Below are 20,096 nucleotides of genomic sequence, written 5' to 3'. Positions count from 1 at the left end.
GGCAGCGATCTGGGAGAAAACAGGCATAAAGGGTAGTTTATAAACACTCAGCTTTAAGCCTTAGGATAAGTGTTATTATTTTCAGATCTTCACTTTCTCCAATTAAGGTACAAGTGGTAAATGTCAGATATGGCCAAGACCAGAAGTCGACCTAGGACAAAAATTTATAAAGCAGATCATTTGGCCTTTCTCTTGTTAAAAAAGGGCAAGAGGAAAGCCATTAGACAGATGGACGCACACACATCCCTTTGAAAAAAACATCACTGTAAGCAGCTAGTCAAGAATTTGGGCTTTAGAATTAGAGCCACCATTCTCTATCAGCTTTGCAAAATGTACTGTAATATTCACATAAGAACATATATTTGTATGCATAGTGTTATATTTAGTGGTAAATTTAAGACATCACTTATTTTTATTTTTTCCATAGTTACTACCCAAAAGGGATTACTGAGACAGCTAAGTGCTCCTGTATTGAACATTTTTAATACCATTATGTAATTGAGTAAAATAATGATTCTCAGAAGCAGTAATGAGAATGAAACAGTGACAATTTACATGGGACACAAAAATGCCACAGTTCACCATGTTATGAAAGAGTAATAAAGAATAATGTTTGCTGTAGATCAGGGGTTGGCAAACTACAGCCTGCAGACCAAATTTGCTGCAATTCTGTTTTTGTAACTAAAGCTTTATTGGAACTTCCATTTGTTCATGTACTGTCTATGGCTGCTTTTGTATTACACCAGCAGAGTTGAGTAGTTTTGACAAAAAACATACAGCTGGCAAAGCTTCAAATATTTACTATCGGATCTTTTACAGAAAGTTTGTTATGCCCTGCTGTAGACTGTGGCAAGCACACTGAATTATTCCTAAAAAACCATTTGTACACCAGATATATCTGAACATAAGACTTACACTAAACTCATGGCTTCAGCTATTCTGTGTAACAGAAGCCAGAATAATAGGGACTTGTATGTTTTAATCTATTTATTCAAAAGTGCCATTGTGACAGCATTTTACAACCTATATATGACAGTATTAATAGTTTTCTATAAATTTAATATTTAATATTTTATATATTTTTGTACAAGGAATATATTTTTTCAGGGAATTCTCTTTTCCTCCACTACAGACACTGAACAAATTTGAGGAAAAATTAATTTGGTGCTAGGAAGTCACAGGCAACATTTACCACTTTAAAAATTGCAGAAAAAAAAAGATTGGTAGTACTATATATATCTACACAGAATTACTCACTGTTGCTAATGTGAGAAGTGTCCCATATTACCCATTTCCCCTATGGTCCTTTCATAGGCATTGCTGATACCTTTGGGAATTGCCTGGTAAAGTGAAGCACTCTTATCAGAAAATGAAGCTAAAATCATAACAAGTTAGATTTGACGTTATTCTGCTATTTTTGCATTTTTCTGGATCAAGACTAGATAAATAACAGATGGGTTCCCTTGTGTGACTGAATTCAAATACAATTTTTTGTTTGCTATAAGATTTTTTTTTCAGAATTCTACAAATGGCTCTAATGTGAAAGTGACAGTTTTAGTTAAGCTGCTTGTATCATGGTAACATATTTCTATTACCAAAACACAGGTTCTAGTATCAAAATTCCTTGAGACATAGAGCACTGAATTGGATGGATGGAAGAGATTTTAAAAAAATGAAGGGGCAGTTTAGGAAAGGACACGTGTTCTTTTGAAAATGAATGCTTAAAAGAAAAAAAATGAAGGATAGGGATAATCTTTCTTCAAATCTCAATTATTATGTACTTATAACAGCATTACTGAAATTTTTCTTTGTGCAAGGCACTCTATTACAAGGTTTAAATTTATTGGTTCATTGAATCTTCACAGCTACCCATGAGGTAAATATTACTATATTTAACCTATTGTTTGTGTTTTACATAAGGAATTGAGCTCAGAATGTTAGGGGCAGAACATAAAGCCAGCCAATATGACTTAAAGCCCATTTTTTAACCAATATATTATGTTCAAATGGCTTTCTAAGAATATCAACAATCTTTGAGACTTTATTTTATAAAATGCTTTAAGCTTCTTTGAAGGCACTAAGTAGAGGGAATTATTTTTAAAGAAAAAAACTCCCCAAGTACCTGGAAAATTATTGTGTTCTTTAAATAATACATAAGATAGAAACATATTCTAGGAATATACTCTACTGATCTTAAACTATAAAATATGCACCATTCTGACAACTCCGGCTAAATTTCATAATTAATTCTGGATTCAGGCATTAAATACTACTTTCTCAAGTGTTATTTAAAAAATTTTTTTTTTAATGTTTGTTTATTCTTGAGACAGAGACAGAGCATGAACAGGGGAGGGGCAGAGAGAGAGGGAGACACAGAATCTGAAACAGGCTCCAGGCTCTGAGCTGTCAGCACAGAGCCCAACACCGGGCTCAAACCCACAAACTGTGAGATCATGACCTGAGCCAAAGTCGGACACTTAACCAACTGAGCCACCCAGGCGCCCCTCTTAAGTATTATTTAATACATTTTTAAAAATCATTCTTGCTAAATAGTTGGCAAGAAGTATTTTAAATATTTTAGAAGACTTTACACCAGCCCATTTTCCTTCAAATTATTTCTTCAAACTAATACATGCAATTTGCATTAAATGCAATTAGTGTTCTGAGACAATGATCAACTACTTCACAAACCTATTAAATATTTGAAACTTCAGTAACATGCAAAATGACTATTAAGCAACCTTATTTTAACTTTTTTTTAAGTTTATTTATTTTGAGAGAGAGAGACAGAGCAAGCAGGGGAGGGGCAGAGAGAGAGGGAGAGAGAATCCCAAGCAGGCTCCACACTGCCAGTGGGAAGCCTGATGTGGGGCTTGAACCCATGAACAGAACTGTGAGATCATGACCTAAGCTGACTGAACCACCCAGGCTCCCCACAACCTTACTTATCTTAGAGCCAACTTATTCAAATATTATGTTAAGTCACCTGAAGAGGCTACCCCAAGGACAACATCACTGTTTAATACATTTTTTTTTAATTTTTTTCAACGTTTTTTATTTATTTTTGGGACAGAGAGAGACAGAGCATGAACGGGGGAGGGGCAGAGAGAGAGGGAGACACAGAATCGGAAGTAGGCTCCAGGCTCCGAGCCATCAGCCCAGAGCCTGACGCGGGGCTCGAACTCACGGACCGCGAGATCGTGACCTGGCTGAAGTCGGACGCTTAACCGACGGCGCCACCCAGGCGCCCCACTGTTTAATACATTTAAAAAACTTCCCATTAGTAATTATTATCAGAGGCTGTTAAGTATTCCTTCAGGTATGCTCAGTGATATGACTTCAAATAGGAATTTGTGATCTCCGGTGCTCAATTCATAAGTCTATATGATTCCTCTAAAGGAAAATTCTGAATAAAAACTAATACAAATTCTGGGGCGCCTGGGGGGCTCAGTCGGTTAGGCGTCCGACTTCGGCTCAGGTCACGATCTCACGGTCCACGAGTTCAACCCCAAGTCAGGCTCCGTGCTGACAGCTCAGAGCCTGGAGCCTGTTTCAGATTGTGTGTCTCCCTCTCTCTCTCTGCCCCTCCCCTGTTCATGCTCTCTCTCTTCTCAAAAATAAATAAACGTTAAGAAAAAAATGAAAAAAAAAAACTAATACATATTCTAATACTTGAATATTAAAAAAAATCATAAAGTAGGGCAAATACTGTATGATCCCATTTATATGAGGTACCTAGAGTAGTCAAATTCATATAGACATAAAGTAGATGATCATTGCCAGAGGTAGGGAGGCAGGGAAAAATGGGAGTTAATGATTAACGGGTAGAGAGTTTTTAATTTAAGAAGATGAAAAGGTTTCTGGAGATAGACAGTGGTGATGGTTGCACAACAATGTGAATGTACTTAATGCCACAGAACTGTACACTTAAAAATGGTTAAAATGGTAAATCTTATGTTATCACTTACTGGGGATATTTTACCACAAAAAAAAAAAAACAAAAAAAAAAAACTAACCCAGATGGCCGGTGCTATTGTTGGTCAGTGGGCTATAGTTTGGATGGGCTATAGTTTGCTGACCCCCAACACAGTTTATTAATGTAACTCTGAGTAAATCATATTATTCTTACTGCTTCACCTTCCTCCAATTAGAGTGTCAGAAATGAAGCCATACTATCTATTTCATATGGTTCTTGTGGATATCAAGTAAGATAACAGATTTTGACCAAAACGAAGTTTATACTAGTAAGACTTCATATTTACAGCACTTTTTTTTGAACAAGCAAGATTTAATTCAACATCTATTACTTAAACAAGATTGAAAAGCAGGAGTCACAAGAGAATTAATGAGATTCACACACAGATAAAGCTTTAATCACTCCTGCACTATGTTCCAGAATAGCCTCTAAACTATTATGCTAAAGACAAATGTTTTTTGTTTTTTGAAATTTAATATTTTACAGCTTTATTGATATATATATTTACATAAAATTCATCCTTTTAAAGTGCACAGTTGAGAGTTTTTAGTATACTCAGAGTTGTGCAACCATCACCATAATCTAATTTTTTGTTATATATGTATCTTTAATGCAAGGTAGTTAACATATAGTGTAATAATGGTTTCAGAGTAGAATTTAGTGATTCATCACTTACATATAACACCCAGTGCTCATTCCAAGTGCCCTCCTTAATGTCCATCACACATTTAATACATCCCCCCCACTCTCCTCCTTCAGGCAGCCCTCAGTTTGTTCTCTGTATTTAAAAGTCTCTTATGGTTTGACTCCCTCTCTGTTTTTATCTTATTTTTCCTTATGTTCATCCATTTTGTTTCTCAAATTCCACGAGTGAAATCATATAACTTTCTCTGACTTATTATGCTTCATATAATACATTCTAGTCCCATCCACGTTGTAGCACATGGCCAGATTTCATTCTGATCACTGAGTAATACTCCACTGTGTGTATATATACCACATCTTCTTTACCCATTCATCAGTCAGTGGACATTTGGGCTCTTTACATACTTTGGCTATTGTTGATAGTGCTGCTATAAACACTGGGGTGCATGTGTCCCTTCGAATCAGCATTTTTGTATCCTTTGGTATCCTAAATACCTAGTAGTGCAATTGTTGGGTAATAGGGTAGCTCTATTTTTAATTTTTCAAGCTTATCCATTTATTTTTGAGAGAGAGAGTGAGCAAAAGTGGGCAGAGAGAGGGAGACACAGAATCCAAAGCAGGCTATAGGCTCTGAGCTGTCAGCGCAGAGCTCAACGTGGGGCTTGAACCCACGAACTGCAAGATCGTAACCTGAAGTCTGACGCTCAACCAAATAAGCCACCCAGGTGCCTCTATTTTCAACCTTTTGAGGAACCTCCATACTGTTTTCCAGAGTGGCTGCACCAGTTTGCATTCCCACCAAGAGTGCAAAAGGGTTCCCCTTTCTCCGCATCCTTGCCAAAGTTTGTTTCCTGAGTTGTTAATTTTAGCCATTCTGATAGATGTGAGGTAGTATCTCATCGTGGTTTTGATTTGTATTTCCCTGATGATGAGTGATGCTGAGCATCTTTTCATGTGTCTGTTTCATGTGGAGGTCTTCTTTGGAAAAGTATCTGTAAATCTCTTCCACCCATTTCTTCACTGGATTATTTATTTTTTGGGTGTTGAGTTTGAGAAGTTCTTTATAGATTTTGGATACTAGCTCATTATCCAATATGTCATTTGCAAATACCTTTTCCCATTCAGTTGGTTGCCTTTTCGTTTTATTGTTTGTTTCCTTCTCTGTGCAGAAGATTTTAATATCCCAATGAGGTCTCAAAAGTTCTTTCTTGCTTTTGTTTCCCTCGCATCTGGAGACATGCCTAGTAAGAAGTTGCTACTGCCAAGGTCAAAGAGGTTGTTGCTGGTTTTGTCCTGTACGATTTTAATGGTTTCCTGTCTTATATTTAGGTCTTTGATCCATTTTAAATTTATATTTGTGTATGGTGTAAGAAAGTGGATCAGGTTCATTCTTCTGCATCTTACTGTCCAGTTTTCCCAACACCATTTGCTGAAGAAAGTCTTTTTTTCCACTGGGTATTCTTTCCTGCTTTGTTGAAGATTACTTGGCCATACATTTATGGGTCCATTTCTGGGGTCTCTATTCTGTTCCATTGATCTGAGTGCCTTGTTTTTGTGCCAGTACCATACTGTCTTGATGATTACAGCTTTGTAATAGTTTGAAGTCTGGAATTGTGATGCCTCCAGCTTTTTCTTTTTCAACATTACCTTGGCTATTTGGGATCTTTTCTGGTTCCACACAAATTTTAGAATTGTTTGTTCTAGCTCTGTAAAGAATGCTGATGTTATTTTGATGGGGATTGCACTGAATATATAGATTACTCTGGATAGTATAGACATTTTAATAATATTTATTCTTCCAATCCATAAGCATGGAATGTTTTTCCATTTCTTTGTGCTTTCAATTTCTTTCATAAGCTTTCTATAGTTTTCAGTAAACAAATCTTTTACCTCTTTGGTAAGGTTTATTCCTAGCTATCTTATGGTTTTTGGTACAACTGTAAATGTGAAGACAAAGGTTAATACTAACTCTGGGGGGAAAAATACATACTGCAGGAAATTAAAAAAACAATGTATGTATTTGAGAATTATTAATCCATGAGGTGTTAGTGTGAAATACAGCCCTTCCATCAGATTTAGGAAATTTTCAATGAAGAAAAAGAGGCCAGAGAGTCCCTAACTTGAATTAATAAAAGGTTGTCAAAAAGAAAAAAAAAAAAAAAAATCACAAATATGCTTGGAGCCAAGTATGAGAAACAAAATGAGTGACCAACATGGTTAATAATAGTTTTTTGGTTAAATTTAAAATGACTATGGTAACTTTTTTAAGTTTATTTATTTTGAAACAGAGTACAAGTGGGGGAGGGGCAGAGAGGGAGAGCAAGAGAGAATCTCAAACAGGCTCCATGCTGCCAGTGCAGAGCCTGATGCAGGGATCAAACTCACAAAACCGCAAGATCATGACCTGAGCCAAAACCAGAGTTGGATACTTAACTGACTGAGCCACCCAGAAGAGCCTAAAATGACTATTAAATGCACTTAAACAATTGGAAAATATTGAAAATGTATGAGTTAAGCTTTTAAGAATATAGAAAAACAAAGTAATTCTAAGAAAAGCATTAGTAAGAAAATTAGCACAGAAATAACTGAATTAAAAAGATAATCCTCTAACAAGACTGATCAAGGTAGAATAAAGAGAACATACATTACAAACAAAAAAATGGTAAAACAAAACATACATGAATAACTTTATACCAGTGTATTTAAAAAGTTAGATAAAATAATATTCAAAAAAGTATATAAATTAACAAAATGCCCTAAGAAGAAATAAAGCTATGGGGCACCTGGGTAGATCAGTCAGTTAAGTGTCTGACTTCGGCTCAGGTGGTGATCTTGCAGTTCATGAGTTTGAGCCCTACACTGGGCTCTGGGATGACAGCTCAGAGCCTGGAGCCTGTTTCAGATTCTGTGTCTCCCTCTCTCTCTGCCCCTCCCCTGCTTGCACTCTGTTTCTCTCTCTCTCTCAAAAATAAAAAAAAAAAAACATTAAAAATAATTTTATTTAAAAAGGAGAAATACAACTATTACTATTTGAGAAACTGAAATAGTAATTTAAAAACCTAGTGTCTTCCACAACTTCTCTCTTCTTACTTTAAAGCTATTAGGACAGTTTTTAACAGGAGGCTATACCAACTCTTTCAAAGAGCAGATAGCCCCTATTTGCTGTAAAAATTATTTCAGAGAATTAAAGAAAAAAAAAACACCTCTCTTTATGAAGCTGTTATAACCTTGACACTCAGAACTGGACAATACAAGAAAAGTAAAAATTATCATAAACTATTTTACTTATGAGTATAGATGCAAAAATCTTAAAATGTAAGAACCAGAAAGCAAGCAAGAGACAAGTCTGTCCTTATTTGCAGACAACAATTCTACAAAGAATATTTAAAAGAATCTACATGATTAGAATTCAAAAAAAAGAGTTCAGCAGAGATGGATGCTTGAGCATCCATTATATTACTTACTATATGTCTATATATTTAAAACATTTTACAATATAAACTTCCTTAAAAGGAAACACATTTTAAAAAATAAACTAGAGCTATAGCATTACTATAAATACATCTCAAAAACTAAATGTTAAAAGTTAAAAAACCAAGTTACAAAAATATGTGTAGTATAGTATCACTGTATTACATATTATGTAAAACAAAGTTTTACTATAGCTCATACATATTGGCAGTTGTATAGACTTTCATGGAATGGCATACTCAAGTTCAGGATGACAGTTACCTCTGGGTAGGGAATAAGAGGTGAAGAGGCCTGGGGAAGGGTACATAGGGAGCTTCAGACAAATCTGTAAAGATTTCTTTCAAAAGTCTGAAGCAAGGGGCACCTGGCTGGCTCAGTCAGTAGAGTGTGTGACTCTTGATCTCGGGGTCGTGATTCAAGCCCCGCGTTGGGTGTTGAGCTTAAAAATATTAAATAAACAAAGCGTGAAGCAAATACATCATTTGGTAAAGATTGGTACTGGATGGTTTTAAGAAGCCCATATTCATATATGTATATATACACACAAATGCGTGTAAATAACAACAGTAGGAACAATAATAGGTGAAGAAAATGAGAGCTAACATCCACACACTTATGTAGCAGGCACTCTTCTAAGTGTGTGTGCTTCTCTACTCCTAAGAACAACCTCAGGGGATAGATTCTACTTATATTTCTACTTAACATTATCTATCTATTACTATTTTACTACTATTATAGTCTATTATTCATTTTACAGATGAGGAACTAAAGCAGAGAGGTCAAGTTGGCCTAAGGTTATAAAGCTAGTAAATAATGAAAGTAAGATATGAAGCTGGGATTCATGTTCTAGGGTTTACAGCTTAATAACTATGTTATTGTTGTTAAGTCATTCTCTATTCTTTTCAGTATTCATTTCCAATGTTATTTCTATATGCTGGAAATGAAAAACACTTTTTAACCCATGACCATAAAAAGATGCATACACACACATATTTCTGTGTAGCTCAAACTGATTATAAAGATGCTGAGGGGTGCATGGATGGCTCAGTCGTTAAGTGTCTGACTCGATTCTGGCTCAGGTCGTGATCTCGTTGTTTGTGAGTTTGAGCTCCACGCTGGGCTCAGCACTGACAAGCATGGCAAACCTGCTTGGGATTCTCTCTCTCCCTTTCTCTCTGCCCCTCCCCCTGCTCGTGCTGGCTCTCTCTCAAAATAAATAAACATTAAAAAAAGATGTTGACAGGGGTGCCTGGGTGGCTCAGTTGGTTAAGCGTCTGACTTCAGTTCAGGTCATGATCTCATGGTTCGTGGGTTTGACCCCACGTCAGGCTCTGTACTGACAGCTCAGAACCTGAAGCCCACTTCAGATTGTCTCCCCGTCACTCTACCCCTCCCCCGCTTGCACTCTCTCTCTCTCTCTCTCTCAAAAATAAATAAACGTTAAAAAAAAAAAAAAAAAAGATGCTCATAGGGGTGCCTGTGTGGCTCAGCTGGTTAAGTATCCAACTTTGACTCAGGTCATGAACTCACCGTTTGTGAGTTCAAGCCCCAAGTCGGGCTTTGTGACAGCTCTGAGCCTGGAGCCTGCTTTGGATTCTGTGTTTCCATCTCTTTCTCTGCCCCACCGCTGCTTGCATTCTGTCTCTCAAAAATGAATAAATGTTAGGGGCGCCTGGGTGGCTCAGTCGGTTAAGCGTCCGACTTCAGCTCAGGTCACGATCTCGCGGTCCGCGAGTTCGAGCCCCGCGTCGGGCTCTGGGCTGATGGCTCAGAGCCTGGAGCCTGCTTCCAATTCTGTGTCTCCCTCTCTCTCTGCCCCTCCCCCATTCATGCTGTGTCTCTCTCTGTCTCAAAAATAAATAAACGTTAAAAAAAAATTAAAAAAAAAATAAATGTTAAAAAAATATATATTAAAAAATAAAAAAAAATTTAAAAGATACTGAAAGAATTCTAGGAATGTCTTGAAAACAGTGGCATCCCAACTACTCTAATTTATCAATTTACATGTTTCAGGTTTGGTATTTTTTAGATCATCATTTCATAGTCAAATATTATTCTTTAATAGTCCTAAGATAACATATATTTAGAATCCTAAATAAGTTATATAGAGAAGCATATATGATGTAATTCTACCATCTCTCTCTCTCATTAAAGGCAAAATTCCATTACTTGGCTTCAGGTCTGAAAACTAATATTAAGAGTTTTAAATAAGTCATTCTGCCAAGAAATTCAATTTCAATTATTTTTTTTTTTTTTGGTCTCTCAGTAGGAGTTGGTTTTTTTTAAAAGCCCAGAGCTAATATTTATACAATAATAAAAATATTTTGTATAGGACTGTTTACACCGCAAAATAAAAGAAGGGGAATTGGCATTCTCAGTCATTAAATATTTATAAGCATTAAGTGCTAATCACACTTTGTCCCCAGTACCACTGTTACCAGTTCTTGAAAATGTCTTTTCTCCATCTATAGCCACATTCTCAATGTTATCATCTACTAACCTACAGAATATGAATTCAGAAATTATGAAAATAAAGGGGTGCCTAGGTGGCTCAGTCTGTTAAGCTTCCAACTTCAGCTCAGGCCATGATCTCGTGGTTCTTGAGTTTGAGCCCCGCATTGGGCTCTGTGCTGACAGCTCAGAGCCTGGAGCTGCTTCAGATTCTGTGTCTCCCTCTTTCTCTGCCCCTCCCCTGCTCACACTCTGTCTCTATCAAAAATAAACAAACACTAAAATAAAAATAATTATAAAAATATGAAAAAAGTTCTTGCTTTCAAAGAGTTCACTGTCTAGCAGGGGAAAGAGACAAGTAAACAAAAATTATCTATAATACCTAAGTACTTTAATAAAGGTAATTAAAACACAAAGATCAGGGGAGATGAAAGGGTGGCTGGTGCACTTTTAACAGCAAACCTGAAACACGATGAAGGAGACAGCAATGGAGACTGCTGTTTCAAGAAAACTTGTCTTGAAGGGAGGATGATAGCTAGGGGCACAGGTTCTAGAGAAGGTTTTAAGATAGAGACGTAACTTAGCATCAACTATTCTGGACAACTTTCCTTGCTTCATTCCTCCCTTAGCAATGAAATCTCAGTTTGAATGTAAGAAGAAAGTCATCGAACATTTCTAAGCCTCGAATGAGATAGATGTTTAAGAACTCTAAATTATAAAGGAAACGAATAAATTATCTCAAATTCTTTCTAGACCTAAAATTCTATGATTTCATGACTATGATTATCTGATCTGTTTAAATTCAAAGGTAAATCATAAAATATTCACCATGCAAAAAAGAAAAACTAAGACCAATTAAGGGATGAACTAGTTCATACAAGTGCATTCTATTATTTTTTCAAAACTGTTAAAACAATTCCTCTTCCGACCATCAGTAAAATTTTCACAAAAGACAGTGCCTTTTTATCAGTTGGTAAAGTGCTTCTTGCTCTCAAACCTGTAGACTTCTAAACAATCAACAAGCAAACTATTTTGTGAGAACAGAAGTAAACTGCTTAAAAGCCCATAGCTTAGACTTGTAAAAGTCATCTTTTAAAAAGAAGACGTTTATGGAAACACGTGCATTACCTTCTTTCTACAATGTATTTGTTCATTATCTTCACTTTAAAATTTTAATGTACAGATTGAAATTCATAAACAGTTTTGTTTAAAATAAAAAAACTAGCTAAAATTAGATCTTCATAGTAATATGCCTTCTTTCCACTATTACACATTCTGAAATTTAGAACAAGGTTTCCCTTACCTGATATGGACATGGAATGTGATATTCTCTGCAGCGTTCTTGTATCCATGTTGTTTCCCAGATGCCACGGTAAGCTTGCTCATAAAAGTAGCATCCAATTACAACCAAGAGTGGTACGAGATAGAGAATGCTGAAAACACCAATCCGGATCATAAACTTCACCAATTTATCTTGGTTCTCCTTTTCTAATGGAATTTCAATTCGAACTCTGTTTAAGGATATAATGCCAGCTAAGAGGAGAGAAACTCCAACTACCACATACAGGCAGAGGGGAGCAAGAACAAAATATCTCAATGCATCAACATCGTAGAGGCCAACAAAACACACGCCACTGATATTGTCACCTTCAATTTTATTCATCGCTAAAAGGATGATAGTTAGAGTTCCGGGGATGCCCCATGCACTGGCATGAAATAGCAATGCTTTCTTCTCAATAGCTTCACTACCCCACTTTGGCACAGCTGCCAAGAACCATGTGATGGTAAGAATTACCCACCAAACACTGCCAGCCATAGTAAAAAAATAGAGTACCATAAAAAGCATGGTACAGGCTTTATTATGAGATCCTTGTGTCACTGTGGAAGCCTTATACTGTGAAGGGCTAGATGCATTGCAGGCTACTCGGTCCTCAAGCAAAAACCCAATGAAGAAAATTAATGACACCATCATGTAGCAGACTGCATAAAATATAATAGGTCTTTCAGGATAACGGAATCTTGTGACATCAATCAAAAAAGTTAAAAAAGTAAACAACGTGGCAGAGAGGCAAATGATTGAAATCAATCCTATGAAGTATCGAGCAAATGAAAGTTCTTCTCTCCTAAAGTACATATTTGGACAAGGAGGTGAACAATCACGCACGTGTAAAAAAGAATAACCAAGATCAGGATCAATTTTCAATTCTCGAGGACACCAAAAACCATAGTCCCTCTGCACTGCCACTGGAGCTCCTTCAGTAGGATCACCAGCTAAATTCAGATCCACAAGTCGAGGATATGGCTCATCACAATCTGGGAACCTAAAAAACAAAACAAAACAAGATGAGAACCATTTTCACTTACTGGGAAATCTATGGATACCAAACAATTTGGATTTCCAAATTTAGTACTCATGACCTTATTGATTCTTATATCCTTAGAGTACAATCACATTAAGTAGGAATAAAGTAAATGTTGATATCTTGTTTATGGGTCATACAACTAGATTTTCCATTGTTGATCAAAAAAGGATATGGTTTGGGGTGCCTAGGTGGCTCAATCAGTTGAGCGTCCGACTTCAGCTCAGGTTATGATCTCATGGTTCATGGGTTTGAGCCCCACGTCAGGCTCCGTGTTGACAGCTCGGAGCTTGAAGCCTGCTTCAGATTCTGTGTCTCCTTCTCTCTCTGCCTCTCCCCCAGCCCCCACTCACACTCTGTTTCTCTCTCTCAAAAAACTAAATAAAAACTTAAAAAAAATTTTTTTTAAACTATATGGTTTTATACTTAATTTTGTTTTGGCTTCAAAAACAGTACTTTTTTAAAGTTTATTATCTTTTTAGTAACCGCTATACCCAACATGGGGCTCAGACTCATGACTCCTGAGATCAAGAGTCCCATGCTCTTCTGACTGAGCCAGCCAGGTTCCCCAAACAGTACTCTTTATTACAATAGTCTAACATAGCCATCAATAAGTAACACTGTATAAAGAAACTATTTCTGACATTATCTATTTATTATCTCCCACTACTACCGTAACTACTAAAATTTTAGTTCTGTAAGAACCAAGACTATATTTTGTTCACTACTCATCTTCAGGATCTAGACTAGTGCCTAGCACAGGGGACACATCCAATTAACATTTGTTGAGTTAATGACTGTTGAAGAAATATATACATATAGACCTAACCCAAGTAATTAGAAATATGACTAGCAGCAGTGTGGAAGACAGACTTGGGCAAAAATGGGAGCAGAGATACTAGCTGAGCCAGAATGAAAACCAGATAAGGTAGGGGCACCTGACTGGCTCAGTCGGTAGAACATACAACTCTTGATCTTAGGGTTAAAAGTTCAAGACCCACACTGGGTGTAGAGATTACTTAAAAATAACAAAATCTTAAAAAAATAACATAAAACAAAGACAAATAAGGCAGTGGGAATGAGACAGACATGAAACTGATTAGATAAAAGCAACAGTTTGTAACTGATTGGATGCAGAAGCTAAAGTGAATGAAGGAGAAACAGAAGATAACTTATAGAGAATTAAAAAACGAGCAAAGGAATAAATCAATTTTAGGTCTGTTGAAACTGAGGAATTTAAGACAAATGCAGGTTAGAATTTCCAAAATGGATGCTAGATACGCAGATTTGGAACTCAGCAGAAGAGTCAAGTCTAAGATTTAGGTGTAGGAGTCATTAGCAGATGAGTAAGAGTTAAAATGAGTGAGATGAGATCATCCAGGGAAAGCACATAGAATAAAAACGAATAGGTACAGAACTCTGTGAAGCACCAATATTTAAGGTGTAGAAAGAGGAACAGGATCAAAAAAAAAAAAAAAAATTGAGAATAACTGGTCTGAGAAGTAGCCGACCACAATAGTTCATACATTAAGGCCTAAATGATTTTCATGAAAAGAGGGCAAACTGAGGTTGAGGGGAATATAGAATAAAGGCAAAATATGGGTTTGAAGCAAGAGATATAGATTTGGCAGAGATGCTGAGAGTAATAAACAAATTATTCTGTTGATCAAACTGGAAATTTACCAAAGACAAACAGCAAATAGAACGGCTATGGTTGGCATCATTAAATATATAGCATAATTAATCTGTTGGAAATTGATTCAATGGATCCATCTGGGGATCTGAACAAGTTTAGTAGAAGGAATGAATTGAAATTGCTAGCAAGAATGTTATTACAAGTGATGGGCCACAAAGCTTAAGCTAAGTAAGGAAATAAATGAGATTAGGAAGAGGGATGTGAGGAAGGGGAAATACAAATCCAAAGTCTGGGAGTGTCAATTAAGTTCAAGAACAGCAGGAACAAGGATTTGAGCAATGCAGAAGAATGAAAGGTTGTTAGGGGCGCTGGGTGGCTCAGTCGGTTGAGCGTCCAACTTCAGCTCAGGTCATGATCTCGTGGTTGAGGAATTCGAGCCCCGCATCTGGCTCTGTGCTGACAGCTCAGAGCCTGGAGCCTGCTTTGGATTCTGTGTCTCCCTCTCTTTCTGTCCCTCCCTCGCTCATGCTCTGCCTCTGTCTCAAAAATTAGCAAACAGTAAAAAAAAATTAAAAAAAAAAAAAAAAAAAAAATGAAAGGTTGTTATGAAAGACCACCGTGCCAGACTTTAAGGTTTCAGAGTTACTCAATCCCAGACGACAGTAAGGACATAAAATAGATTTAATCCCAACAAAACAAAGAAATAAAGATAATAATGAGATGTCTATACTTGTATACAAACTGTTAATATAAAAGACTACTAAACAGTGGGAGTTAATTACAAGAAACAAAATAGGGTTCTTGCCCAAGCAATTCATAGCTATTATAAACACCAAGAAATTAACAGACTTCTAAAAGAGGAACTATAAACACTACCATATTCTTGGGGAGAAGGTGGATGAATGGCTACATGGGGCTAGATAAGAAAACAGGTTAAACATGTGGGAAACAGAATAAATAAATACAAGAAAGCAAAATGTCCGTGAACTGACTAGGAGAAACTAATATATGTTTTATTTCTTAAGTTTTTCAAATGCCAAATGAGAGTAACAAGTCCTGCTATTAACCTACCTCCAAGGGCCATTGTTAGGTGGTAAACAAAATTAATTTTAAACATGAAGGAAAAAAGAATGTTCACTGCAGCATTATTGATAACAGCAAACACCCAGAAATAACTTAAGTGACCATCAACAGGAAATGGTCAAATTGCCCTAGAATATTAATACCATTATGTAGCAATTAAAAGGAATGAACCAAATCTACAGATACAACTATATATACATATAAAAAAATTAATGTTGTTTATAGATATGTATATATGTAGCAAGAGTATAAAAACAAATATAGGAATGATTAACAACACAATCATTATTACCTCATCTCTGAGGAGGAAAGAAGGGAATGAAATCAAGATAGGTACCAAGAAAGGAACTTTCAACTCTATCTGTATTGTTTTATTTGAGGGGGAAAAAAAAAGTGACTGAGGCAAGTATCACAAAATGTTAAGACTGGATAAAGTTAGACAACAATAGGTACATACCCATTTATCTTACTATTCTTTATCCTTGAAATACTTCACAATACAGAAAGGTACATTATCATATAAGAAATACAGTATTACTGTACACGTTATTACTCTCATATAAATCTGTAAGACTGTCTAGTAAACATCTTGAATCTTTAGAAAATGCTTACAATCTATATTTGGAAGTGATCTGAAAAGTATCTGACATTTTCTGATTCTGGTTTGCTAATACATGACAGAAAAGCAGAGTTGACAGAACTTCTTTAGTCATTAACACATTTAAATCATATGGATACTTAACTTCCATTAAATCATCATTAAAGACATTTAATGGTGAGGTAATGAATGATTATTTTCTTCTCTATATTTTCTAACTGCATTACTCATACTTGTATAACCAGAAATTTTTTGAGGAAAAAAATTGTCTTGTTTTTCTTCATTCTTTTAAAAATTTCTTCACAGAAACGTTTTTTCTTTTCTACCTTTTTCGTTTAGTGATTCCAAGTCCCTAAGGAAATGAACAGTTCAGAGGTCATGAAACCTCTGTTCAAAATTAAAACTAATATATGCTACATTTCAAAAGTTTTAAAAAACTGATGAACTAGAAGACAATTTTAACATACTGCAGCATACCATAAGTAATGATCTATGAAAATCTGATTTTCGCACCTACTGCATTCCATATCTTCAGGCCAAGGAACACCAAACATCTCCATGAGCTCCGAACACTCACTGTAAGCCCGCTGACACAGCCTACGACAGGGAAGTGTGACACGTCCATATTCCATACAAATAGGAGCATAGAGTGCACAAAGAAATGGCCGAAAATCCCGAGAACAATCCAGATTCACCATTGGGTGGAATGGCTAGGAAAAAGTTAAAATTGAATAATTAGAGAAGGAGTTGTATACAAGTTAAAGTTTACTATATGAAATATTACAAGATTCTTTTTTTTTCCATTTTAAAAATGTCTGGAGGTTATTAAACTTTTCTGAAAAAAAGATTTTGTTTTTCTAAACAAAATCCTCTTAGCTATATCCCTGAAGAGTCTGAATTGGTTAAGACTGAGTTATATCTCAGAATCTAAATTTTAATTCTTAAAGGTGATATTAATGAAGAGGCAGGGCTCAGAATCACATTATGATCCATTTTACATATGAAAATAAAAATTCATGAAAGATATGCCAAAAGCTCAAAAAGTGATTTCTGCTTGGTGACAGGATTTTAAGAAATTTTGATTTTCTTCTTTTCATGTATTTCAATTTCTACATTTTCTTCAACTAACAAGTATCAACAGAGAGCAGACAAAAGTTAAAAGAGGAAAGGGAGAGGGGGTGGAGGAAGAGAAGTAGCTATACATAGCAGTAGTTATTTTGAGCGTAAGGGAGAGGGAAGAATCTTTCACATTTGTCCATATTTTCTTGTTCTCGTTACATTAAAAATTTTATAGAGAGTTCTTTGAACTCTGGTATCGCATAATGTAAGCAGAAATAACACTGTAAGCTGATATTAAGGAAACAAAAGGAAAAAAATAGCGGCGCAAACATAAAACCATGTTAAAATAATTATAACCACAAGAATAGATCAAATATCCCAATAAATGTGCACCTGGGTTTTTGACTATCAAATACATTTCCCACTTATTTATACAATAATTTCAGAGTCATTGCTGATTTTGATCTGGTAACACATATTTTCACCACTAAGCCTTTCTACTGAGTAAGAATCAATTTCTACATTGATATATAATATTTTCCAAAGGTCCGCCATACACAATGCAGTCAGAAAACCAAGAGTCACTTAAGGAAACTGATGTCAAAGAAGTTAACTGTATACTGGATGTGGTAACCAACAAATAACAACAAACTGTATATGGCCATCACTTCCATGAATGAAGGAATAGTTTATGTTATACCAATGTTTCCATCAAGAACAATTTTAAAATACAGAAAAAAAGTTTAAAAACACCTATTTAAAGCTACTGAAGAACTGCTGAAGTAAAAGAACTAAAAGAACCAAGAATACAGAAGAGCAGGGAAACATGGAGAGGTGGCCTGATAAATGCAGCCACTTTTCCAAGGAGGCATTTGTTGAAATTGGGCATAAGGCAAGAGGCCGTGAATCAGGCTTTGACTGGGCTGGTGCTAGAAAACGGAGAAACCAGCAGAACTGTGGTGGTCTTACAAGGCTACAAACAAAATTCAAAACAAAAGGAATAACACACAGGTGAGAAGGGCAAGTGCCAAGGATAGAGTCTGACACACAGCCAATTTTCCCTTCAAGAAATTTGAAAATTCTGAAGCTGCATAAGGAAGGACACTAAGAAGCTAAGCAGAAAACCTCTGAAAAGCAGAGTGGAGATTTTGGCAGTTTTACATGCTGGATTAGAGTTCAAGTTCTGCCAGGGGAACTGAACATACCAGACTCAGCCTCTGAATGGCTATACTCGAGTTGCAGGAGCAAATCAGAGGGAGGCAGAGACCTGCCAAAACTGTAACCCAGCCTCAACTCAGCTCACTTCCTGATGGAAGTAAGGTGATCTCCCATTTATCTGCTTATCAGAAGAAAGGGTGAACCTCCTCTGGAGCTATATGACATCATCTGGAACCTCGCCAATATTTTGTAATATCTAACACTCAATAAAAAATTACTAGGCATTTCTAAAAACAGGACCACATTGGGCACTTGGGTGGCTCAGTCGGCTGAACAGCCGACTTAGGCTCAGGTCATGATCTTATGGTTAGTGAGTTTGAGCCCTGCATCGGGCTCTGTGCTGACAGCTAGGAGCCTGGAGCCTGCTTCAGATTCTGTCTCCCTCTCTCTCTGCCCCTTCCCAGCTCATGCGCTCTTTCTCTCTCAAAAATAAACATTAAAAAACAAAACAAAACAAAAACAGGATCATACGATTAAAACCCAGAAAAAAAATTACATCGATTTGGTGACCCAGCTATTGATCTTAATACACAAGACTGTATATAATTACATCAAATATATTCAGGGAAACAAAAATGTATTTTATCAGAAACTAAAATCTATTATAAAAGGAATCAAATGGAAATTCTATAACTGAAATATACAATCTGAAGAACTCATTAGATCAGAAGACAGAATTGGCAAAATGGAACACAAGACAATAGGAAATATTCAAACAGAAGCACACAGACCAAAAAAATACTGAAAAAATACATAAAATAAGAGACGTGTAAAACATGGAAAAGTCTAAGATATGCATACCTGGAACCTCAGAAGGAGGGGAGAGAGAGAATGTGCAGAGGCAATATATAAAAAGATGATGACTGAGAATTTTCTAAAACTAATTGAAGACAACAACCTACAGATTCAAAAACTTTTACAAACCCCAAGGATAAATACAAGAAAATCACACCTAGGCAAATGTTATCTCGATTGTTGAAAACAGAAGAAAAATATCTAAAAAGCAGCCAGTGTTAAAAAAGACAACTTACTTTTAACAGAGCAACAGTTAACATTCAGAGCTTGCTTTGGAAAACCATAAATCAATAGAGCTTAAAGAGCTAAGAAAATATAACTGCAAACCCATAATTCTATAGCCAGCAAAAATATCCTTCATAAATGAAGGCAAAGTAAAGACATTTTCAGACAGACAAAAATGGGAGAAAATAGGTCACCAGCAAACCTGCACTACAAGGAATACTCAACAGTTCTTTAGACAGAAGGAAAACGATCAAAGATAAAAACTCCAGAAGTACTTAAAAGAAACAAAAGGGGTGAATATGTGGGAAAATATAAATGAATACTCCTTGTACCAATAACAAAATAATGCCTTAAAATACATACAACCCACAGGTATATTAATATATAATAATCAAATGGAAAAGACGGGAGGCCAGAGGAACACTAATGGGGTAGTGGTTTAAACAATGATTTTTATTAGAATATTATATATTATAAGTCATGGGTACATATCAATTTCTATGATAAGCAATAAAAAAATGCACAACATGGTAAAAGAGAGGCAAACAGAGTAACACAAAAGGCGGCAAAACTGGAGAG

The 20,096-nt window shown here is 36.0% G+C and overlaps 1 protein-coding gene across 2 annotated transcripts in view; it reads right to left on the bottom strand.

Annotated features, from left to right (window-relative positions):
• The window catches only part of FZD3 (frizzled class receptor 3), a 105,734-nt gene that overhangs the window by 52,879 nt on the left and 32,759 nt on the right, over window positions 1–20,096 (bottom strand). For both annotated transcript variants that reach the window (XM_019440886.2, XM_019440887.2), the window contains 2 exons: window positions 16,734–16,930; window positions 11,847–12,864 (listed from right to left, as the gene is read on the bottom strand). In XM_019440886.2, the coding sequence (XP_019296431.1) occupies window positions 11,847–12,864; window positions 16,734–16,930 (1,215 nt within the window). The remainder of the gene's footprint in view (window positions 1–11,846; window positions 12,865–16,733; window positions 16,931–20,096) is intronic.

This window comes from Panthera pardus, unplaced genomic scaffold (genome assembly GCF_024362965.1).
Source record: "Panthera pardus isolate Hobbes unplaced genomic scaffold, ASM2436296v1 HiC_scaffold_13, whole genome shotgun sequence".
Taxonomy (NCBI): domain Eukaryota; kingdom Metazoa; phylum Chordata; class Mammalia; order Carnivora; family Felidae; genus Panthera; species Panthera pardus.
This window is presented reverse-complemented; position numbering and strand designations above follow the sequence as displayed.